The sequence below is a fragment of the Falco peregrinus genome, chromosome 3, assembly GCF_023634155.1.
Source record: "Falco peregrinus isolate bFalPer1 chromosome 3, bFalPer1.pri, whole genome shotgun sequence".
Lineage (NCBI taxonomy): Eukaryota > Metazoa > Chordata > Aves > Falconiformes > Falconidae > Falco > Falco peregrinus.
The window spans coordinates 98,201,911-98,226,740 of record NC_073723.1 but is presented as its reverse complement, the minus strand read 5'-3'; the positions used below and the strand labels follow the sequence as shown (position 1 = coordinate 98,226,740).

At 48.9% G+C, this 24,830-nt stretch overlaps 1 protein-coding gene across 9 annotated transcripts in view; it reads right to left on the bottom strand.

Moving 5' to 3' along the window:
* Positions 1 to 6,253: 6,253 nt before the first annotated feature.
* Positions 6,254 to 24,830, bottom strand: part of ATXN1 (ataxin 1) — a 212,324-nt gene continuing 193,747 nt past the window's right edge. For all 9 annotated transcript variants that reach the window (XM_055800121.1, XM_055800120.1, XM_055800124.1 and 6 more), the window contains 2 exons: positions 14,350 to 16,390; positions 6,254 to 7,149 (listed from right to left, as the gene is read on the bottom strand). In XM_055800121.1, the coding sequence (XP_055656096.1) occupies positions 6,619 to 7,149; positions 14,350 to 16,230 (2,412 nt within the window). In that variant the 5' untranslated portion in view covers positions 16,231 to 16,390 and the 3' untranslated portion in view covers positions 6,254 to 6,618. The remainder of the gene's footprint in view (positions 7,150 to 14,349; positions 16,391 to 24,830) is intronic.

Below are 24,830 nucleotides of genomic sequence, written 5' to 3'. Positions count from 1 at the left end.
ACCTCTGGGGAGGGGACGGGCGCAGCCCCAGACTTCACCTACTCGGCCCTGCCGCCCACTCCCAGCTGCCCAGCTCAATCTTTGGACAGGAGAAGGACCCTCTCCTCAGAAACTGCTTCGGGATCCTCTCCTTTTGGCTTCTGAAAAAGACCGGTCTCGCCATCAGTCAAGACCACGACTGGAACCGCGCTTGGTGTGCCAGGCTGCGCCGCGGCCCTGAGAGCCGTGTGGGGACGGCCGGCTCACCGCGGGTATCGCTGCTGCTAGCGCTGGGCCTGGATCCCTTGTTACAAGCACTTCTTGCTCAGGGTTATACTCTTTGGGTTTCGTCTGCAACAGGAAGTACTGAAAAAACACGGAGCAGCATCCCAGGGAGAGGAAAATCGGGGGCCAAAAGGCTTCGGGCAGGAACCAAGCAGGTTGCGCTCGGCCAGCAGCGGCTTCGGCGCGGGGCGGCTGCTGCGGCGCTGCCAGCCCCATCCCCGGCAGGGCTCGGGCACCGGGGCGGCCGCGAAGGGCACAGCCGAGGCCTCCCTCGGAGCCAGCCGTGCCCTGCGCTGCCAGCAGCTCCCTCGGCGCGGGCGGGAGAGACTTAAAGCCAAAGTGGAGCTGGAGAGCAAAGCTCCAGGTTTGCACCGCAGCCACCCTCTGAAGTGCCCGGTAGCTGCACTCGAGAATTGCTGCTCCAAGGTGTGTTTTCAGCACAGGAATAAACAGTGTGAAGCGTGACTCCATTCCCCAGAAACGGGACCCATGTAATACGAACAGAAAATTAAGCACAGTTGTTCTTTAAGAGCCTTTTAAGTAATAATTCTTCCTGGCCAAAGCCAATACAAATCAGATCATCTAGACATGACATTTTCTATATACAAAAAACATGTAACTTTCAACCTTTCTCTGCTTTTGTATTTAAAAACTTTTTTTTTTTTTTACAAACAAGGTATGAAACTCACTGTTCAAACAGAGCCATCTCTTTTTCAAACACTGAATTAATCATTCCAACATTCATTTTTCTTTTGTGCAATTTTTTAAAACATTACCTGTACTCCTCAATGTGAGTGCTTCAAAAAAAGTTTCTATTTTTAATAAGCTTCTCAAATTAGGTTTACATCAAAAAATATTCCCACAAGGTATAGTGCTACAAGAAAAGATCCTATCAGTAAAGGTAACACATCTGAAGCGAGGTCGTCTATGTAAAAGAAATTGAACTCTGGAGTAGAGGTGTGCAACGCGTTTGGAATTTCCCTATCGACACAAAGCAAGGCTGTCCTCAGGACAGGGAATCAAGTGGACATGTAGGCGTACGCGTAAAAAAAATTCACACGTATTTATTCGTGTGCAAACAGACACTTCTGTCTGGGGGTGTGTGTGTGTGCACGTCTGCGTATCTGCATCAGCAAATTCTCATTCTGCGGCATATTGCAGGATTTGGTGGGGTGGGAGGGCTGGATAAACCAGAGGAAAGGAAATTACTGCCTGCACTCTGGCGGTGCGTTCACCCCCCTTGCCTTTCACATCAGCACTGGCCAGAGCCCGGAGCGGACTCTGCTGTTACCTGTGATGATGGGGAGGAAAGACATGAAAATTATGTGTACGAGTTCACGTCCAGGTTTGCCGTTCGTGAAAGTTCCTGGGACAGCAGAAACATTTCAACGGGCCAAATCCCTCCTGCCCACCTGGCAAACCTGGATGAATCCCAAGATTTTTCCAGCTGCCCGATTAAGGTCACATCTGGCCCTGCCTGAACCAAGCTTCAGTTTCACAACGATTTACACACGTGCTGCAGGGCAAGCGCCCGAGCAGCCCTTGCTGGCCAGCCGACCTCCCCCGAGCAAGCGTGTAAGTGTTTGCAGAGCCGGGTCCCAGGGCACGCAGAGCACTGCGCCAAGAGCCCCTCTTTGACATAACACCATTAGTGTTTATAAAAATACTGAGGATTCGCTCTCCTTGATCCAGGTTGGTTTTTGTTTTTAGCAGTTGCAAGTACTAACAGAATTCCACCGTTTCCTTTTTTTACTATTGGCAACACACTTCAAAGTAAAGTAAATCTCTGCAGAGAGTGAATTTTCGTGATAACCAACAGCTACGGTTCACACTGAGCCTGCTGCTTTTGTATTGCAATCTACGTGAGATCTACAAAGTTTAAACGATGAGATGCAGGAAATCCAAACTTGACACGAACATTGTACATCCCTACTCCGGAGCAGTAAAAGTGCTGCTTCTGGTCACATCAGTGTACCACACATATGCCAGCCCCATCCCTGAGTAAAAGGTGTGAAAGGTTTCTAAATGTTCCTTGACTTAAGGGAAAAGAGAGTAGTGATGTCACTTCCCCATGCTGAGAAAATGACGGGAACGACAGGTCGAACAAAGCGACAATGGAACGAAGGAATTAAAGGAATAAAAAAGAGGAACGTGTGTGTGTCCCCTCCTCCCGAGGTCTGTGTCTCTGAGGGAAAGCAAGCCCCAGGGCAACGTACGAAATGGTAAAATAGGTCAGCGGTGACTCCGATGTGGGTCTCGACCAGAGGACTCGAGGTAAGTGACATCAAACTCAAATTCCCTGTGATGTGGCCCAGACAAACTGAAACAATGCCTAAGTTAAACACTATAAGGAACAGTCATTTTATATATATATAGATATATAGATTAGATAGATAGATAAGATAGATAGACAGATAGATAGATTTTTTTTTTTTAGAAATCCCTATAAAGAGGTTCTTGTTTTATTTTTCTTTGCCCTGACTAATTTCTTGGTGATTGTATGCGTTTTGTTGTAAACTAAAAAGCCTGCTACAAAAAGAAAGAAAGAAAAAAAAAAAAAACCACCAGAGAGGAAAAGAAAACTACTGTCAGTTACTATTGCAAAGCGGCCGCCACGCAGCAGCAGCAGCTACACCTCCTCCTCCGGCTCGGCCTCAGCATCCCTGTGCCTGCGAGCGGTGTTTCAGCGCGCAGCCGGGGATGGATGGCCCTCCCAGGCATGGGGACTCGCTGCAAGGGACGCTTGGTGCCAGGGGGAGAGGCAAAGCCCCCCTTGCAAAGGACTTGGTCCCCAGGGGGACCCCTCTCTCCTGGGTGGGAGCCAGGTTTCGCCTGTGTGCCGTCCAGGTGGGGGGCACCACGTGGCCGAGTGCCACCCTCCGCCTGGATGGCACGCAAACATTAATACAACTTTTTTTTTTTTCTTTTTTCTTTTTTTTTTTCTTCCTGGATCTTTTTTAACATCAAATACAAAACCGGTTTGTGTTTCTCAGGGCAAGGGATGCTTGGCCCTTAATATGTTTTGTATTTTACTTACTTTTTTTTGGGGGGGGGGGGGGGGGAGGGGGGAGCAAGGGGGATCGGGAGGGAGTTATTAACAGGGGAAATAAAAAGGTCGAAAGAAAGAAACTACTCAAAAAAGAACAAGACTGGGGAAATCAGAAGTGGGTATGAGATCTAGCTAACACCGCACAGGTGAGTCTAAGTTGGCACGTAAAGTATTGCACATCCTACAAAAGCCAAAGCATGGAAAGGGACAATTGTTTGGAAAGAACCAGTTATTTCAGAATTCTTCAGTCTGAAATACAAGCACAGAACTAATACATTCCTATTGCTCCAAACATATTTTTTTATTATTATTATTTTTTATATTTTTTTAGTGTTAGTTGAATAGATCCAGTCAGTTTAATAGCCCCTGCTTCCTTATTAACCACAAATGTGTATACGTATGGTTTTACTTGAGATTTTTTTTTTCCTTCCGAGTACACATGAAGTATGGAAATAGTGGTATGACTGTGAACTAAAATCTGTAATTCTTTCTATTCCTTTACCATCAAATCTTAAAAACAAAACAGGAAACAAAACAATAAATTGCAAGTGCCCTGAGCAGAGTATATGGAAGATTAAGCAACTTCTCTGAGCAGAAATATTAACAAATAAGCACTAACTAAGCAGTGTGACTGTGAGAAGAAACCCACTCAGCTATTTGGTAGCCTGCTGAGAGGTTAATAAAATTCAAGGAAATTCAAGAAAAGTTTCAAGCTATTTTAAACGTATTTCAGCTTTTTGGTGCACCCCATAATATGGTATAAAAACAATTAGGTCTGGTGTGAGCTAAATTTCAAGTAACAAATAACAGAGTCAAAGCTGGGGTCCGGGGTTAACATTTCTTCTCTTAAATAAAAGCACTGTATTTCAGGGGAGAGGGAAAACAAGATTTTAAATAAATTTGTTCACTTTAGGTTACTGCGTTTCTAATGATGGACTTTTATTTCCTTTTCTCCCTATCAGTACAGCTTCTTCAAAACTACCTGAAGGATGTGAACTCGCCCACCAAACCCGCCGACACGAACGCTTGCTCATGCAGGGCCCCCGCGCAATCCCACCCAAATCAAGGGGATCGTTCTAGCGGCAGCAAGAGGCTTTAGCGATCAGCCCTGCGGTACTTCATACCTGCACCTCCCCGAGGCTCGCACAGGAGGCTGGGTGCACAGCACCTCAAAGGATCCGGCCCTACCTGGGGAAAGAAAAGACTGAACGGCACAAATCCCCCCCCACCCCTACTTGGTTTGTACCAAACTCTTGAAATGTCGCCTTTCCAATGGAAAACGATGCAATTAAAATAACAAATAATAATAATAATAAAATAACAGTAGGTTTGTTTTCAAAACAAACACCTGGCTTAAGTATAGAAATGTTTCTTGTGGAAAACTCTCTCAGCAAGTCTGAAGAAAAATTCTCAGAGTTGTCCTGGTAGGACCTGGTTCTGTGTGGCAGATATGGTAGAAAGACCAAAAAATGAACTTTGAAAGGAACGTAACCCTACGAAATGGCCTACAGCATAGGCAGGTTAGTGAGTAATTGCTACATTTGTTTATGCTCTTTCAGATCCCCCCCAACCCACAACATTATTAGGTAAAAACTGCAGGAATACCACACAAATGATAAACTCAAGATGTGCAAATTGCAAGATTCTTTAAAGTCCATCTTTTTCAAAAACACTGGACAATGATTTTTTTTCTCTTTCCTTTTTCCTTTCTCTTGTTTTTTTTTTTTTTTTTATTATGTCAGCTCGCATATGCCTTTAACTCTTTCTCAAGCATTAAAGTTTAAAAAGTGCCTCCTATTAAGTAGTCCTTTGTGGACAATGACTGTCACATACTAGTTCAATAATTCACATTCATCCCTTTGAAACCACATTAAAACTTTCAGCATCTTGCCTGTGAGAAAACTTTACACAGTTGCATGTAGTTACAGTGTTGAAGAAATTTGTTTGTTTGTTTGTTGTTGTTGCTTTCTGAGCAGATTAAAGTGAGATACAGTACGTACTGAGTGTTAGACCAGGATGCTCAGCAATAAAGTGTGAACAGCATTTTAAGTGCTTAAAGACATTCTAGGTTCATCTTCAACAGCGGATTCCTGTGTCACACCGCAATTTGAAAGAAGTGGCACCAGTTGTCCATAATCATGAACAAAAAAACCAGTACTAGAGTTAAAGACAAAGATTTGCAACCGAACTGCAAACGATGGATGCCTGTGATCTCAAAGGGGCAGTATGCGTCTACCTTGTGGAAGCAAATGTCAATGGCGTAACCCGGTCGATTTGTCTAACACTGCACTGAAACAGGAGTGATCCTGAGCCCGGCCCGAGCCTGAGCCAGGCGCATCCGTGGAGCCGGAGGCCTCCTCGCACACCCACGCACACCCACGCCACACGCACGCACACACACCCCCCGCCAGGGAGGACCACCTTGCAGGCTGACCAGTGCAAGGGTCCGTACAGCCTCCCCGTCTGCTGAGCCTGGGCAATGGAACTGCACTAGCAAGCGGAACGGAAACGTTGGTGTGGCAGTTGCTTGAGGAGTAAAAATCAGTGCAGTCAGACCCCATGGGGGGAGAAATATATATATACATATACACACACACAAATATATATATATATATATATATATATATATATATATATATATATACATACACTGTAGAGCCTTGAGTAAGAGTTGGCTTGTTGAAAATGTCAAGAGACTGTCTGATCCTTTTCAGTAACACCCATGGGTTGTGTCCTCAACATTCCCCCGGGGTGAGGAAACCTCTTTGCCCAGCCGCCGTCCCTCCTCGGGACCGGCATGCAGGTACCCACACGCACGCACACACGCACGCACCCCACACGTGACATACACCTCTGCTACACTTCCCTTCTCCTCACCTCCCCCCCAAAAAACTAGAACAGGAACCAAAACAACAAAACACCTCCCCACCCCACCCCCTCCCCCCCAAAAAAAAAACAAAACAAAAAAAAGACAAGGAAAAGAAAACAAAATCACAGCTGGACCCTGTCCTACACGAGGTGTTAGAAAACAGGAGCCATGACAACACATTCATTTCCACTAAGGGTGTGTGAAGCAGATACTGCCCCTTCCATAGCTCTCGATAAACCTAGTCACTGACAAACACTTGTGGAAAAACATATGCACCAGTCTCCTGCATAATACCAGCTGCAACTATAACAACAAGGTTATAACATAAACCTAAAATAAGATGATAACATGTAAATACTGGGTTATTTAGTCTACAGTACAGTAATCTGGATAAAAATGACAAGGGATAGCCTAATTTCCTTTCCCCAAACAACTTTTACTTTCCTACGTTGGATCGACCTTCAATGCAAATCTTAACCTCCTGAGGAATAAAAGAAGGCTTGGGAAGAGTCAAAGGTGGCTCCTCTTCCGATTTCTCTAGTTTTCGTGTTTCGGGAGCTGACCACCTCCTCTTCCTCGTTGCCGGGGGCTTGCTGGGTTCTGTTTTGGTGAGCAAAGGTGCTGCAGGCAATCCTATTTTGTCCGGAAACTTCAGTTCACCGTTCTCAGCTAACATCTGTGCGCTTCCCTGATTAATCCCGTTTTCCTGCTCCGCATACCTGTGTCTACTTCCAGCTAGACTGTCATTCTTTGAATGCTTCAGCAAGATACTAGCTGAGTCCATGGGCTGGCCCTTTTTAATAGAGCCGTTCTTCAGGTTCTTGAGCGTGAGTGATATGCAGACGTCCCCCACCGAGAGTTTGGAGCATGGCAAATCAAAGAGCTGGCTGGTTCTCTCAGGGCAGCAGGATGACCAGCCTTGTCCAAATACAAAAAAAGGGTATTCTACCAAGACTTCCACGCTGACCTGCAGAAAGAGAGGGGACAACAGAGAGAGAGAGAGACAGAAGGGGGGGAGAGAGGGGAGAGCGTGAGATCACCTGTGCGCCCTCACGCACCTGCACGGCAGGCGGCACTTGGCGCGGGGGGGAGGGATAAAGCTGAAATTGCAAAAGCGCTGCTCGGTTTCTGCGAAATCAGTATCGACCACCAGACTTCACGGCTGTCCTCATCACGAGTGTCAATGGGTTCTCTTAGCTCAGCATTTCTTAGCACAAGACCGCAGCGGGAATCAAGCTTTACCTTTATTCAGCTGCTCAGAGAAGGCGTAAGAGGTAAGAGAACAGCTTTGGCAGCTGGTAAACTCTGTTCCCCACCATCCCCTTGTGGTACCTCGAGCCCGTCATCCACATCGAAAGACACTTTCCAACCACAGGACAGCTCAAGGGAAGCTCTCAGTTCTGACATGCAGTTTCCTAAATGACCACAGGTACACCATCCTCACCTCTGCCTGAACAAGGTATACTTACGGCGTGAAACGGCTGAAGGCACGCTGATTTCTGGGGCGGGGGGCGGGGGGGCATGAGTACGTACAGAGCTGTAGCTGTACGAGCAGTGAGCATGAACCTGCCTGCCCCCAGCAGTGCTGTCACCAGTACAGCTTCTTCCCTTCTACACCTGCTCTCCCACTCTGCTGTTGAGTTCATGTCCTGCACTCCCTCAGGGAAAGGATCATTTCTCCTCCTCCTCCTCTTCTGCACTGTGTCCCCTCTTCCTCCGCCCTCCCTTTAAAAACACACCTGGTTATGAATCCCATCTAACCACCTTCCAGGGAGCTGCCACAGCCTGGAGAACAGTGCAGCAACAGGTGCTCACGGCTCCTTGACCTTGCGACAGCTGGGCCTGGAGGTCCCAGTGTGATAAAGCACCAAACACCAGCTGATGTCTGCAGGTGTCAGCAGCCCAGCGCCCACCGCGCCGTGCTGCGTCTGCAGGCTCCAACACTTGACGGGGGCTCAGGCGATTCACAACGCACAGGGCTGAGCACCCCCAGCATGCCATAACGAGGGCATCACGTTCTGGTTAATACTTTTGAAAAATTTTAACTTGCTGTGTGCAACACCAGTGAGGTCAACTCTGAGGAGGTGATGTATGCTGCAGTCAATATCCACTGCCCTGCCCCCAAGGTCTCCCTGTGTCCTCCAGAGCTCTTCTCAGGCATGGGGGACAGAATCCTGCTCTGATAGTGTAAACCTGATTTGGTAGGGGCTAAAGGGCAGGCGGACACCTGAATATATGTGCTTTTCTCATTCATGAGCCATTCAGCAGGCACGGAGCACACCAGCCACCTGGAGAGCCTTTGCTCTCCGGGAACATGGACTCACTTGAAAGGAATATCACAGCATTGCAAAACCACCTCTCACCCTTGGGAGCAAGTAACGCTGTCACAGAGAGCATGGCTTTGTGTTGTTAAAAATACATTTCAACATTCAGGAATAAAAGCAGTTTGAGATGCACGCTGCACTCCAGTTCTTAAACACCTTTGTTCATCAATTCCTGCTCCACAACCGGGAAACCAAAGATTCCCATCGGATGTTACTGTGCCTCCGACTGGTTAAGCCCATGCCACGCACCAGCAGTCAACTGCAGTTTATGAGACAGTTGATTCTGTTGGAAAAAACTTATACGGTCTATAAATATATGCTACATACTTCTGCAACTAAGCCAGCAAATAACACTGTGCGTATTACCCTGCCACTCCACCAGCCCAGCGCAGTCAGCCACTGTACAAGGAATTTCAAAAGGAGCAGTTTAGAGGCACAAGATACTCCCCCATCAATTTCTGCCATATTAAACCTTTACCAGCCACAACTGCCCACCAACAGTCAACTACAGATACGGCAACAGTGGAAAGGGACCTGATTCTAGGCCTGGTTTATGCTCTGGACTATGGAGAAAGTGGAGCAAGGTAACCATGAAAGTCCCATCTCTCCATGTCGTTGGACATAAACACTCCAGCCCCAGGATCTGAAGAAATATTTGCCCAGAGTTTGGGATCCTGTTCCATAAATACGCACCTCAGTAAGGGGTCTGACTGGGAGAAGTGGTGAATATCCAGTATCTCCCATGGAAACTGCTGTCTACACAAAGCTGTAGGCTTCTCTCCAAGCATGGATCAACCAGTGGACATAGCTTTCTCCTTTATATTGCTGTGTCTCTCCTCTTTCTTCCCTTCTTCCTGCCTGCTGGGGTTGTCGGATTTTTCCTTTCTACTTTCCCATCCTTGTCAAAAGCTATTTGTATCTGTGGGAATCAAACATGCTTGCGTGCATCATCCTCACTGACACACAAGCTCCTCTTAATGTGAACACACTTCTACCGCATGTTGTGATTTTTTTTTTTTTTTAACACGGCATCCAAAACACTTGCCTGAACTGTCAATCACTGAAACAAATCCCAGAGTTGGTGGTGGTGATCATGAATAACGCCAAATAATAAAGATGGTGAAATGGCAGAATTTCCACGATCCGGTCACAGCGTGCGTGTATCAGTATCAACCTGAAATGGGTTCCGTCACGGATTACCAACCCGTTTTAGCTGGCTGCTTCTGGCTGCAGCTAACTTTGGACTTCAGGTAACCACTCTCTACAAGCAATAGTAGTCAAAAACTTTTTAAGTGTGAAAGTTCAGTAAAAAAAAGCCCCACATAATTTTTTTCTGACCACTGCATTACGACACAAAAAAAAAATTTTAAAAGCTCCCTCCCCCAATATCTTGCTGTGATTATTGCCGGAGAGAAAGAAATATGGAACTGCTTTCCAACTACTAAGATGATAAAGCAAGAAACCAAAATATTGGTCCCTCTCCAAGCACACCAAGGCTCTACTGCAAGCTACATTTCTATTTTTATTTTTTAAGAGTGACCAGTGAAAACACCCAAAACTCTTCAGTGCAGCTGCTGACTATCTGCGATTTCCTAGAACCCTTTATAATTTTATTTCTCAGCTAAACTCAGTAGGTAAGGCAGGCAACTCAGACTGCTGAGGGAATCCTGGCTGGAGCTGGAACAGGGATGATAGGAGCTGGAAGATGGTGCCCAGAAAATACCCGTCCCATCATTCAGGGACACTGGAACAGGGGTGACAGGAGCTGGAAGGTGGTGCTCAGAAAATACCCTTCCCATCATTGAGGGACACAGCAACTTCAGTTTTGGGGCTGACGGCTGCAACCAACATAACAAGCAGTAAAGCAAAAGGTGCCTAATAGAAGTGGTTTGTGTGACCTGTATTTTGATAAATATAAACACACATTTTCCAACTAAGTGTTCTTCTCCTTGGTATTATTAAATGTACTGAAAACTCAGAGTGGCGAGCTGGAAACAAAGGGAAGGAAGCAGTTCTGGAAACAAGGTGCAATGAAGTGGTGGAGCTCTCCACTGAAGGCCTTGCTGTGGGTGCCGAGAGACTCCTTGTGTCCAAAATACAAGCAGGTGGATTTGTGGGATAGCAGCTCTCTCTCCCACAGAGGGAAGGCTCTGCAGTGCCATGCTTCCACAGAACCCCCTACTCAGAGCCTCTGGGACTCCTGATGTTCCCATCACCCTGAACAATACCTGCCTTCACAAGAGTGGGTTTCTTCTGAGAGATTTCTGGGGCTGTAGGCAGCATCTCGTGCCACGGGGACTACCCGGCATGATGCCTGGGTGGGCATCCCCCCAGGGCTGCATCTAGCCCAGCTTCAGTAAACCATTATTATAACAAACGCACCCAGGGCTTGAAGGTTCGGGGCTGCAGTTTCCCACTGCCATGTGATCCCAGCGCTTCTCGAGAGGAGCCACCTTTGCCCACCAGACCACTGGCTGCTGAGTTTATCACCTGAGCTCTTATCTGCTGCACTCCCAGAATTCAGTAACACGCATCTGAAGAGAGACCACAGCCACCCCGACACTCAGAGGAACAAGGACTTGCTGCCCTCGTGACCAGGGGACATGGACGCGGAGATCACACCAGGGGAAGGCTGGAAGAGATCTCCCTCTGCAGCAGCGGACTGAACCAACATCCCACTCTGTGTCTGCTACAGTGCCAAAGATAATGAAAAGGAGAGCCCAGAGTACAAGAGAAAGTAACTGGTTTGGGTGTGTGCAGACACAGAAGAGGAAAACTGAACTAGATGATGGTCTAAAAAAATACACACTAAACTAAACTAGTTAGGGCTACTAACTATGTGCTCTAACGGGACTTTTCTATCTCTAGTGTCTATGATTCTGGTTTTTAAAAAAGGAAAATAAAGAACTGTATGTTCATCTTCTCTTTTTAAACTACACTTTAGGAATGATTAGGAACTGAAACACAGGGGTGAAAGCAAACATTTCAGAGAATGGATTTTGCGTCTCCTGCGGGTTTTGACCTTAACGTGGAGGTGAATTACTGGCTTCTGCCTGCTCTTGGCAGCAAAAGAATGGGCAGGTAGTAACGCTGAAAGTGTTATTACAAGAATAATATGTGGAATTACAAAGAGATGCAGATCCGTAGGTCTTTTAGGCAACTTGAGTAACAGCTGGACTTTGGGTTCTGGCCCAGCTGACACTTGACTTCTTCCTAACCCAGAGCAGGGATGCTGTGAAATGGAAACCTAGCATCCCTCCAGGGCTACGGCTAGTTATTCCACTACAAAGGCACGTAGCTTTAGGTGGGTTAATTTTCCTCTAGGTTTCCATACCTGGGAGAGGGTTGGATTTGCCAGGTGATTCAAAGACGCGAAAAGGAGGAAGGATGACCTTTTCCTGCCTAAGTGCGGTGCTGGGGAGGGGCAGCTGTGGGCCTGCAGTGATACAATACTAGAGCAGCTGCGTGGTGCCTCACTATTTACATTACAGTTGTATATGCTCAGCTAAAAATAATCTCCTACCTCTGTCCCTCCATTGGTGCAAAAATAAGCTAATGTTTGCTCAGAGTCTGAAAATACAAATTAATCAATATTATCATGACTTCCCAGAGATCCCTGGGAGGAGTACGTAAGTGAGCCAAAGCTAATGATAACAACGCTATTTTTGTTTAGCACTTAATCTTCACAACTTGCACTCACCTTGATAATACCATTCAAAAAGCTCCTTCCTTCCAGAAATATGTATGCAACGGAAACTTAATTGTAATCAAACACTTTGCAAAGCTATGCTACACATGCAGATGTAGCCTCGCTGTACTCCAGAGCCAAGATGTATTTAAATGCAGCAGCCCCACAGTGCCACTGCTCGCAGCGGCACGACTAAACGCTGTTTTGCCAAGGAGAAGACTAAGACCTCTTCAGGCAGGCAATTTTCTACAAGTACTGACTGCCACACGCCTGCTAGTAAGAAGAAATGCTTGGATATAGCCACGGCGGGCTGAGGGTGAGGTCACGGAGACTTCAAACATGTAGAAACAATCTCTCTCTCCCTCCCCAGGCAAGGGAAAACCGGCAGAGCCATCCCCACTATGCAGGGACACAGCTGATCTGGGAAGAGACCCAAGTCCTGGAATCTGCAGGAAACCTAAATTAAACCCCCGTTTCTAATCATATCTCTACGTGACTCGCCCTCCATTCTGGAAGCATCCCCGGTGGGAAACACAGCTGGGGAGTATTTCAGCTGCGATGATGTCAGCCCGCTGCTGATAGGCTTCTCCTCCGGCTTCTCCGAAGGTGACACTTTGCTGGGTGAGACCCGTGTGCCTGGCCCTGGGTTTGTAGTGCCTGAGGCTCGGCTTGCTCTCTGCCGGAGGATGGCAGTCCACCCCCTGCAGAGGTTCTCTTCCCCACGCCCAGGGCTGCAGCGCATCGCCTGCGCCCACAGATCTGCCAAGGGACGCACAAATGCCACCTGCTAACTTGTCCCTCTTCTGCTGGTGCGGAGACCGGTGGCCTGGCTGCTGGGGGAGACATGAGAGCGAGATGAAAATTGCAGATGGGGGATTGCTACTTTTGAAATCTTGTGATTCAAGGCACCAGGGCAAATTATAGTAACTGGTCCCGATCCAAGGACAGCTCCTCTAATCACAAAGCCAGAGATACGCCAAAATACAGGTCAGTGGTGGGGAAACAGTCACATCTTTACAGTAGAAGCTCCAGAGGTCCGACTTCTATCAGCTGTGCAGATGCATGATACATGAACAAACCCACACTGGGTATGTGCACACCTGACATGAGAAAGGGGATGTGTCGTAAGTAGCAATTTACCATGTATGCCCAACTGGGGAAGGCCAGGCCACAGACTGCTGCGACTGCAAGACATTTTTTGTGTAATCTGCTCTTTGGTACCACCACTGTTTGTTTCTGTTCTCCAAACTGCCAGCCTGAGGTGCTTTAACACGTGTCCACGTCCAGCTACTCTCTCCCTCTCTCTCATTCTGGTTCTCCAGCGCTGAGGGTGCAGCACCAAGGTTGCAGATGCTGCGGTTCACTCAAAGCAAACCAAAAAGATTTGAAACAAGATTATTTAAACTGAGCACCCCCAGGAGGCAAAATGCTATCCTGTATACCTGAACTGCTCCGGCCTCAATGCAGAATCTAAATCACTCAGCAGACGGACAGCGCCAGGGTAACACTTTATGACCAATATGCACTCATGCTCAATCTAAAAATACCTGAGGAAAGTTACAGGTTTTCTTCCTACACTGCAAACCAGTGAGAAACAAAGACCAGAAGCACAGCGTGCCCAGCCACCTAGGCATTTTTCTTTCCAAATTTCCCTCGAAGACACAGTTTATGTCAGCCGTGCAGCGTTTAAACCACGCGCGACTGAAGCCTCAGTAAAACTCTGTGGTGTGTTTCAGCAACTTACATGTGTGACAGAGCTATTCCCAGGCCACTCCAAGTTTTCAAGCCACAGAAATTCACTGCCTTGTGCCCTAACTCTCTCTCAAGGGTAGGATTTGAGCTGACTCAAAAAAACCCACCTATCAAAATGCAAAATCCATGCTCTCATACTGCTTACACCATTTGGTATTTTAATCCAAACCCGTGAAGATCATCTAATTCTTCCTGCATGTTCTCCAGCTCTAAGAAAGACCCGTTTTATATCCAAGAGACTGCATTTATGAAGAGAGGGATGATTTCTAGACCAGAGTTTGCCTCACGGATGGATGTGTACGATGAAGAACCAGCCCCGCGTGGTTCCAAAGCTGAGGAAAGCTGCACCCAGGGAACACAGCGTGCACCCCAATCCGACCTCCCCACCATGCATTGCCATTACCTGCGCTCGATGCTCCCCAACCGCAAACTGTATCACAGCAATGCCTGGGCTATGGCTGTCTTCAATCCTCTCCACAGTGCTGGAGTCTATTTTCAGGTCGTTGCTAATTTCCGCACTCTGGATGAAGTCTTCTGTTTTCAAGTCCTCTACTTTCTTCAGCTCCCCGTTGGCCAGCTGAATGATCGACCCCTTCATGAAGTAGGGGGGCAGCGTGGGAGGGGCGGCGGCGGGGGAGGCAATGGACTGCACCACAGGCAGGTGGATCTGCGCCTGCACCATGGTGGCCTGGTAGGCGGGCTGGGTGGTGAGGGGCTCCGCGCTGAAGTTCTCGCTCTTAGGGACGGCGGTGGTGACGAACGTGTGAGGCACTGCTGCAAACTGAGGAGACGACGTGACGATGGCAGGCGTGACTCCTGATGGCTCGACGTCCGCGCTGCCGACGGGTATCAGCAGGGACTGGGTGCCAGGGATCACCAGGTGCTGCGGCAGGCTGCCGGGGTACCCGATGGCTTGCTGCTGACCACTCAGGTAGCCGATCACCGGCGGCTGGGTCCCGGCGTAGAAGGCTGTCGCCGGCAGCCCGACGGGGAGTTGCTCGGAGGCGCTGTGGGTGGTCTGAATGACAGTGTGAGGGGACAGCGTGGCCACTGCCTTCACCCCCTCGTGGCCCAGAGCCTGCTGCGGAGACAAGGCGTAGGAGCGGTGGGCTGGCTTTCCTAAGTGCAAGCTTCCCTTGTCGTTGAGGGCTGCGGGAGAGGTCTCACGGTTGGTGGCCTGCTGCACCTCCATGTCTGCCGTGGGTGTGCTGCTGTTGGGGACCACCATGACGGAGGCTCGGACACCTGAGGAATCCCGTGCGCCGTACTCGGCGGGGCTCGAGTGGACCACCACGTGCCTGGTCTCGTAATGATGGGGAGCTGGTTTATTGCCTGCTTTGACTAGACCCATGTCAGCAGAGGGTGAAATGCCGTACCTCCGGCTCTTCTCTATCTCACCATTCAGTACCTCCTTGGCCTGCATCGCCTGCAGCCGGCTGCTCTCAGGCTTCTTGGGGGGATCCCTGGTGACAAAGTGGCCCCCCGAGTCGGTGTACTGCACCACCACCTGGGAGGAAGGGCCGAGGGTGAGGGTGTGCGGGATCACTGTCTGATGGGGGTGCAGGGGGACTGGGATGGTTGGAGGAGAGACATTTCTGACAGTGCTCTGGGAAGAGCTGGAAATGTGGACGTACTGGTTCTGCTGGGTGGGTGGAGGAGACCCAGCGGCGATCAGTCCAGGTGTCCTGACCAGGTGTGGCTCAACTTTGTGTCCCTGCTGGCTTAAGCCGCTCATGCTGGCCAGCAAAGTGGAATAAGCCTCCAGCTGGGAGCGCTGGGATGGAGTGGTCGCAACGGCTGTGGCCGCCGCCACGGCGCCAGTCGCAGAATTGGCTGTCGGGGAAATCAGCTGCGAGGGGATGAATCCGGTGTACGATCCACTGTACTGGGGCCCAACGAACTGGAAGGTGTGTTGCAGGTGTGTGTACTGCACGGGGGAAACAGGGGTCCCTGACTGGGAGAGGGCGGGCGAGTACACCGTGGGAAGAGTGGTGGAGGCTGGAACAGACCTGGGCGCGCTCGGCGGGGAATAGTCCAGCCCTGCAGACAGCGACTTGTGCAAACCCTGCTGCAAGCCTGTCTCCACCGATGACGTCCCCCCGGGCCGGTGCCGGCCCCCCAGGCCCCCCTGGCTGCTGGGTGTGCTGGGGAGCCATGCTAGGTTATCTGCACGGTGGTTTTCGTTTGGCAGGACCGGCTTCACCTCTGAAGGCAGGCTGGTGGCAGGGATTTCTCGCTTCTTAGGTGGCAGGCATTCATTGCTCCGCTCTTGGTTGGATTTCATCTTTCGCCGTCCCCCCTCCACTGTGCTTGCTTCACTGTCTGGCTGGCTCTGATTTCAGTCTGATAAATGGAAAGTCACATTTGATTTCTGCAAGGGATCCAGTGACTTCATGAGGAATCATCTCCCTGTGAGCACGATCCTCCGACAGTTCCTCTGGATTCTGCAACGAGAGGGTGGGCAAGGGAGGGGGGAGTCACATCATCAGCACTGAGAAATGAGAATAAATGAGCAGACACCCCAAAACAGCAAGCAAGTAAAAGAAAAACCTCTAGGGAAAAAAAAAAAGAAAAGAAAAAGAAAAAAGAAAACAAAAGAGTCAGGCATTGCAACTCTTGTGTCAAGGAGTAATTGACAGCTGCGCTGTGAACAGGAGGGAAAATCCTGGGCATGTCTGCTAATGCAGGAGGAAAACGATTAAAACTTCGGGCACATCAGAAACTCTCTGGCCATCACTTGTCACGTGTAGCAGTGGTTACTTATTTCCCAAGTGTTGCTTTCTCCTTCCTCTGGGAAAACCTTCTGTGTCCCTAAGGTGCCTGGTTTGCTCTTCCAGCCTCCCCTTCCACTGCAAAGACAATGTTGCCTTCACCCTGCTGCGTCCTAAGAAGCACAGGCACGCAGCGGGGAGCCCCGAGGACCACGCATGGAGAAAATATTTACGCTAGCAACAAGGAGCTGTTAGTGGTGCGGAGGGAAGGTGTTGGGTCACTCCAGAACCCTTGAACCCCAGAGTCACCCACCTGCAGGGCGAGTTCATGTCACACTGGGCAGGGCTGCGGAGGCAGCAGCTGCCCCCTGTCCCCCCTCCATGCCATGGCTCATTACAGGCACATGTGCCCTTCGTCTGCCACTCTGGCAACAAACCTCGGCCACGCAATCTATTTACAGCAGCAGCCCAGAGCCAGAGATGGCTCTCAGCCAGGTTTTTCCACGTGTGAGGGTTTTTTTCCCCCCCAGTACTTTGAACTCCCTCTGCTACTGACACCTCATGCACAGGTGTCTAAGCAGGGCTCTGGGCTTGGAGATGCTCCCCGCCATGTGCAGGCTGGCTGGAGCCAGGCTCCAGCACCGTTTCCATCTCTGATGGGATCCGATCTCCCTGTTTCTTAGTGACTGCCGGTTCAGGGAGGCTGTGGGTACCACACTCATGGTCACGCGTCCAAACACTGAGTAAACTCAGCCCTGGGGATCCCTTGCCAGGACGCTTGGGAAACCACATTTGGGTTTCCTGATCCAAACGAGGAGCTCCCACCACTGTAAAAGCTCACAATTTCATACTGGGCTAATTTTGCTACTGGAGCAAAACAGCTGCATTCTCTGCTCTGCACCACTTAATCTGGTGACTTCAGCCACCCAAAGGCAACACAAAGTCAACGAAGTCTTCCTAACTCTTTCATTATCTGCTAAGGAAACTACCGTAACTAAAACGCATCATGCTTTGAAAAAAAAAATAAAATGATCTGACAGTCTCCCCCCACCACCCTGAAACCTATCTTGCCTTGTTCCATAACAAAATTTACGGAGAGTGAAACTATTCCCCAGCTCCTGCCCAGCCACCGTTGTGATATGCATTTCTGGCTATTTTGATGTATATACGCAAGAACGGGTGCTGAGAAACCACGCACCTCGCATGACCGGCATTGTAACAAGCAAAACATGCATTATATGGAAAAAAAATGGACAGAGGAAGAATTAGGAGGGGATGTGAAAGAAGATGGAAACAGGATATAGCTCACTTTAAAGTGAATGCTGAGCAGCAGTAATGACACTTATCTTATGGCAAGTAATATTCCTTTGAGAGTTTTCTTTCCCTGCTGCCTCACTTCTAATGAACAATAAGCCTGATGTTTGTATGCGCATGCAGTACTTCGAAGACATACTAGACTAAGATTAAACTTATCGTTAAGAGCACTCTTTACGTTTTATGGTCCTCCAAGCTGCTGTAAGCCTGCCTGAAAAGTCCAAACTTTCTAATGGTTTGATATAATCAGTCTTAATTATTCTGTTATTTAAATATTGATAAACAATAATGAAACACCACCAGCCCCAGAGGCGGGGGGGGGGGTAAAGCCCTGTTTCAGGGAGGATTCCCTGAGGCAAGAGGGAGGACGAAAGGACTCCGCGCAGCCTCAAAAGAGTAAGGGCCAGCAATGCCTTGAGCGTGGTGGCTCAGAGGCAGCGGCACCTGCTGGACGGTGGCTCAGCACCACTACCCTGACCAGCACCACCGCCTCGGTGCCGCAACCGTGGCCGGACGAGGGCAGCCAGGCGACAGGGTCCCCCACTACTATCAGCACGGGTCTTCCCCCTCCTCCTAACAGTTGCTCAGCGTGTCTTGGCAACAGCTAAAATTATTACATTACACATGACTTACAGATTTTTATTTTTAAGTTTGACTAAAAATAAAATCGCCGAGCTCACATTTGCGCAGTCATCCTTGGTTAACTTTAGCTCCCTGCAGCCCCTGCCCCGGCGGGCGGCTCGGGCAGGTACGGCAGCAGCTCCCGGCCGAGGCGGCTGCCTGGGGACACCGGGGTGGATGCCCTTGACCCAGGGCACTTGTCCTGCTGCCCTTGCCATGGGGAGCTCATGTGGGGTTACACCGTCCTTCGATCTCTTGTGGAGATGGACATGAGCTGCAAACCCAGAATTTAAATACACTCCCATGGGGAAAAGCTAGGAGCAGAGGTCTGGCCCCTCTGCCTGCAACAGAGCAGGGAGCTTGTACACGGGACTGAACAGGGCCAGTCTCTTCGGCTGTGATGGACAGAGCAGGCTCCCCAGCTCTGTCTTTAGTTTTAGTCGTTCTAAAAGCCTAAGGCGTCTGGGTTCAGCTTTTCCGTGTCAAGAGTACTACTACGAAGCTGTATGAAACCTGGTGAAGTTTTACTCTGCAGGAGCTTGAAGCCAAGGTTTTGTTCTGCTAAACAGCATTGAACCACTGAGTTTTGGGTACCCTCCAACATCAAAGCTAACATCCTTCAAAAATACCAAATAATAAATCTTTTGGGGCTTGGGGTTGTTTCTTTTTTTTTTTTTTTTTTTTTTTTTTTAGTGTAAATCTTTCACATGGCTGACTTCTTTATCACTGGTAGCAAAAGGGCTGCCCAAAATCTCCTGGAGAGCACAGGAGGAATGAACAAACTTAACAGACACATGGGATGAGACAGCTGCAGCACGGTGAAGACTGCCCCACTTTTCCAAGCCCAAGTACTTCACAGTGAGACTTTGAACTCTTAACAGACACAGGACTGGATTTGCAAAAACACAAATATGCAGCATAAAACAGGTTATACGTCTACTTCAAGACTTAAAAGCAAAACGGTAAGTTTTCAGCATAATTTAAGCTCCAGCAACAGTAAAGATAATACAGGAGTGATTTTGCTTGGGAAGCAATAAAAGGGAGACAACACAGAGTGTCTCAAAGGCAAGAGGTACAAGACCTGGTTAAATTGTTCTTTGCTGCCTGTCCTAGAAAGATGAACAGCCTGCCTTCTGCGGTGTGCCGCAGGGTTTGTTTTTCGTACGCCTTTTTTTTTTTTTGTATCCAAGTTATTTTTCTGACTCTCAAGATTTCCTTTCCCCTTAACTTCAGAGCTGTCGATCACAATTTGCAAGATATGCAAACAAGTAGAAAAGATCAGGTGATTTTTTACTCCTGCTGTGTGTGTGTGTGTGTGTCACACACGTGCGTGCGTGCATGCATGCGTGTGTAATTATGTCTGGGAAGGTAAAGGGGACAAAGAGATCAGGGACAGCTGCTGGACTTTGGTATCTCTGGCAGTGAGTACACATGGAACATTGCTAAAGTGTCTGGACAGCCAGTGTCCGCTGGCAGCCTGCCCACACTCAAATTCCTGGAAAGGCTTAAGGCAGAAAAATAATCACTTGGAGGAGTCACCATCTGGGCTTGCTCTGGTCCCAAAGGGATTGCTCACTGGAGCTCAGGATGTGCATTTTTCATGCAGAACTCCAGTGTCTCTCTGCAAGGCACTTTAAACCTCACTATGCCTCCCCAAACAGTATTTTTCTATTTATCTAATCTAATAAATTTAAAAATGGTGAGAGGATACTGGGTTGTAGCTTGAGGGGCTGACCTCCTTTATTTATCTGGAGTTCAGTTATCTATCTGCAGCAAAGGTAAAACCAGCAACACTGAGATCCCACGCTGCATCCCACCGCCCAGGACTGAGTCCTGGGGTGCAGAGAACTTAGGGCCAGACTCACAGACCACAGCACCAACCTGTGGGACCTTCACTGCCTTCAGCCATCAGGCACTTTTTGCTGTCCCATGATGTAGCTAATGGTTTTTTTAGGTCTCTAAAACCTTCAAAAATCCAGTCCCTCATCCCCTCTGGTCCCTGACCCTTCTGCAGTTGCGAACAAGCTCAAAGAGATGTGTCCCACCAGGAGCCAGGGACAGGACCACCTGCTCGTTTGCTTTATTGTGTGGAGCAGTCACTCAAGGGGGGCAGCCATCAGCCTCCAGCCTCAGGGTTGTTTAATTCAAACCAGTTGCTTATTGTCAAAAGGTTCCTTGGACCCCAAATCCTAGTAAGAGATTATTACAACTTTTCAACTTTCACCTTCCAGGTATGACCAGTGAAATTTCAGATTTATCCGACCACCTCCCCTCTGTCAGACACTGTTGCTCCGCCTGGCAAGTGGACATCAATGCAATATTCATTCAAAGAGCACACCAAAAAAATAATTCTTTGAATCGAGTTTGACACACGGCTCTTATGTCTGGGCTGTTACTGGGCAGAAGCAGCAGCGCAGTCTGACGCTCCCACCTCAAATCACCCTCCCATCCCATCACTGTAGGATGAGTGGATAATTTCAGTAGCCCAGGACATCAGTGGGAAGGGACAGCACTTTGTCCCACCTCTCCCACTTCTCCAAGGAGGGTGGCATCTTGCCGGATCAGATTCAGAGAGATTAAAAGACAGACACATTGCAGAGGGCAGCTGCATTCTGGCTCTCAGATCTATATGCCAGCTTTCTCCCCGCTCTACACCCTGCCCACTGCCAGCTACATATTCATAGTTGTAACTGCTACAGATTTCATTAGCCTTGCCATGTGCAGCTCAGCGCATGCCAACAACAGCTATAGGAGTTTATTGTCCAATCCCACCAATTTCACAGCGCTCTGGCAGATTTCCCAGGAGGACCAACTGCAGAGATCCATTAATAAGAAACGTGAAAACCTGTAATAAAACTTGAAATTCTCCTCCCGATACGAAAGGATTCCTGGTCAACACCGCATCTGCCAGACAGATTGCCCACTGCAGTGTTAGCTCTTATTATACTTCTGGGAATCTGCCATAGCAAATTGCTACAGGTTTTTGCAGAGTGAACAGCCATTCTGCATGTCCCTCCTCTCCCTGGTCAGATCAGACAGCCTCCACGCAACATAAAAAGCAAGCGATATGAGCAAACCTCTGCAAGCACATCACTGGATGTGAGATGCCCAATGATTTGACATTCCCATGAAATTTTATGATGCGACTATGTAGGCACCAGAGTTGGGAGAAGCAGATTTAGGAGGAAAAAACAGTGTAAGATATAGACCCAAAAGGACGGACAGAAGATGGGAGTTCCAGGACACCCGTTCACTCAATGGCACTGAATGCAGGTGATACAAATTATTAGAAAGCTACTCCAGTGGTAAACTATTCACTTCTGCTACTTAGCTCCTGAATTTTGAGGATAAGGGGAGACCTGCATGTTCTCGGGAGGGCATGTGCCTCCTGTAGTCCTGTTTTACTACAGTCAGACCTATCGTTAGGCACACATAGTTGTTTTGTGTGATAGGTGCTGATGAGCTGCACAAGACTATAGTGCTAGTATTAGCTTCAAGTTTAGTTAAGCTAACTGCTGAATTAAGAGTTGGCATTAACTTTCAAAAGTTTGCAAGTTAATGCCACCAGTTCGTCTGGGTGCCATTACCCAGGGTTCTGCAACAGGAAAGATGCCCATATTTTCAGCATCTGTAAGTCATGCCATGCTCTGGATGTGCAGCACACCTTTCTGTGCACAAGTGTAGCGATGCAGCTACACATAAGCCTTGTAGGACTGTGAGTATCATGGGTGATCTGAGTAGATTCACAGCTGCCTACTCATTTAGTCCACAGTTTTTCAAAGTCATTAGCAAAGGTGATCCCTCCTCTTCCAGCGTGCTTTGCAGAGAGATAGTACCACAGAGCGCAGCACAAGATGCCAGGCAGGCTGGAAGCAAGGAAGCATTTGCTCCAAGAGCCGCAAGCTGCCCCCACGGCCGGGCTGCCATCAGAGGGCTGGGTGTGCTGGCTGTCCTGCCACCCCCCAGCTCCCCCCCCCGTGGGCAGCACCCCTGCTCCCAGCACAGAAATCCCCTGTCTCACAGTGCCAAACCTCAAGTGTCATGAGTCAGGTCCTGCTTCTTGCCCCTGAAACACATGATACCGGTTTACAAATAGAAGATTTCTTAAAATGATAACGGCAGAGGTTATTTGCTTTTTTATTATTTTTCCTTTTGACTTGCCCTTCTGCTGCGTAAGGCCTTTCAGGCTCGAGGTCTCCGGCTCTTACCTGCAACCCACAATACCAGAAACTTACTATTTTAGCTAGAAGTGGAATTTCCCATCTCATCATTTGACACCAAGAGCTGGGGTTTTGTGAAACAGCATCAGATATCTAGAGACTAGTGATCAAAACGCAAGAGCTGACAATGCTGATTACACTGACATTCCTTTGAGGGTGAAGCGCTGGACTCCGAGCCCTCTGCCCCTACGGAGGAAGCGGGAGAAGGATTTAACTGCCAGGCAAGGGCCTGAGCCCTGGGGCAAAGCCACCTGAGTGTGCACAACTTGATGCACAGCTCTCTCTCAACTGCACAGCAGAAAGGGTACCCCAGCTGACCCTACAAGAAGCACCTTTATCTGCAGCCACGAAGGGAAGAATGGGGCTGCGTAGGCCTGGGGTTCCAGCTTGGGCTGACTGCACGGTCCCGTGGGCAGAGCTGACCCAGGTGTGATGCTGGAGCACGTTCCAGCAGCACGTTTTACCACCATGCCACGCCGAAGCATTTACAACCTGACAGAGGTCTGCCGAACTCCTGCAAAGCCCTGCTCCCGAAGCCTCGGAGGTGGCTGTGCCAGGAGCACGAGGACCACCAACCCAAGCTGCTCGGGAAGGCAGCGCTCCCCTTCACACACACCCAGAGCCTTCGGTGGCAGCATAGAAGTGGAGCAACACACGAGTTTTAAAATGCTCCTTCAGCCCCACAGACACCAGGGTGGGAAGGTGGATCCCACCGATGCTTCTCTGCAAGCGGCCAGATGCAGCATCTGTCCTTTCATCTGCACCGCACCGACAGCAGCCAGTGCAGCTTTACAGAGCCCGTCTGGTAGCGCACGGTGACATCCTTCACTCTTATACCCATCCCCTAGAGGCGCTTCTGCAGCTTAAATGAGTGAATAGAGTTCATTTATAAACAAGTATAATACTGAAATTACTTTGTTGATGTTTTTTTCATTTATCTAAAATGTGCCCAGCTACAATGGGAGCTGCCTACACAATTTTCCATTGAAAATTTCACGAGTGACTACAAACGTAGCGACACCCACTCGCCTCTCGTTTTAACTTGTGACAGAAACTGTCATGCCTGTATGAACACATTTGCACCACAGATAAGTCACACAGGTCTCCTTCCATGTGTCTGAAAACGCTCGCTAACATTCTCTCCTTCTTCAGCAAAAAAAAAATTAAGAGAGACGCCTGGCTTCACTGCCAGAAGACATGAATAAGACCCCCATGAAAAATTACAGAAAGCAGGGGCATTTCACCCCTTTAAAGATCCAGCCAGTAACACCAGCAAGCTGCGGCCAACTCGGAGCAGCCATTTCACAGATAAGCACAGGCGCTCACGGGGAGGAATGCACCTTCAAGCCTGGTTGATAAGGGGACGGTGTGAGAGCCCAGCTTTAGGGGCAGATTTGGAAAGGTCAGCCACAGGCTCAATGCCTTTCCTTGGAAGTCCTCCCTGCAGACTGCTCCTCTGGTAGATTTCACGTGCTAGCAAATTAGACTATAATTAGCTCATCTCTAAAGTACGAAACGTGAATTGACATTAAATTCCCCTTAAAATGGATTCCGACACCTTGCCTCTCTCAGGCTTCATTCAGCAAAGCTTTAACTTGAAGCAATTTTGCCAGAGCCCATGCTCACAGCCCCAGCGCACGCTCGGTGCCCTCCTGAATCAGGATCACCAACTGTCACCACTGACAAAACCAAAACACCAGCAACTCACCGCAGCCTCGAGGCACACAGCGTGTTCCCCCACCACTGCAGAAAGCGGAGAGCGAGCTCAGCATCCCTCCCCAGCCACCTCTTTTTTCCTTCTTTCTCCGATTCATTCATTCATTTCTTCTTCATTCAGGGTCATCTATACAGGTGTGCCCTGCAGCACTGCTCACTCGTCCTGCACAGACCCTCTAACTGGCAATCTCAACCCAGGCAGCGCCGTAGCGGCCACTGCATGTACGAATGGACGTGGGCAAAAAAATGCCAGACCAACTCCTCTGCACCCTCTCTCGCCGTAAAACGCCTGCTCTGGCCCT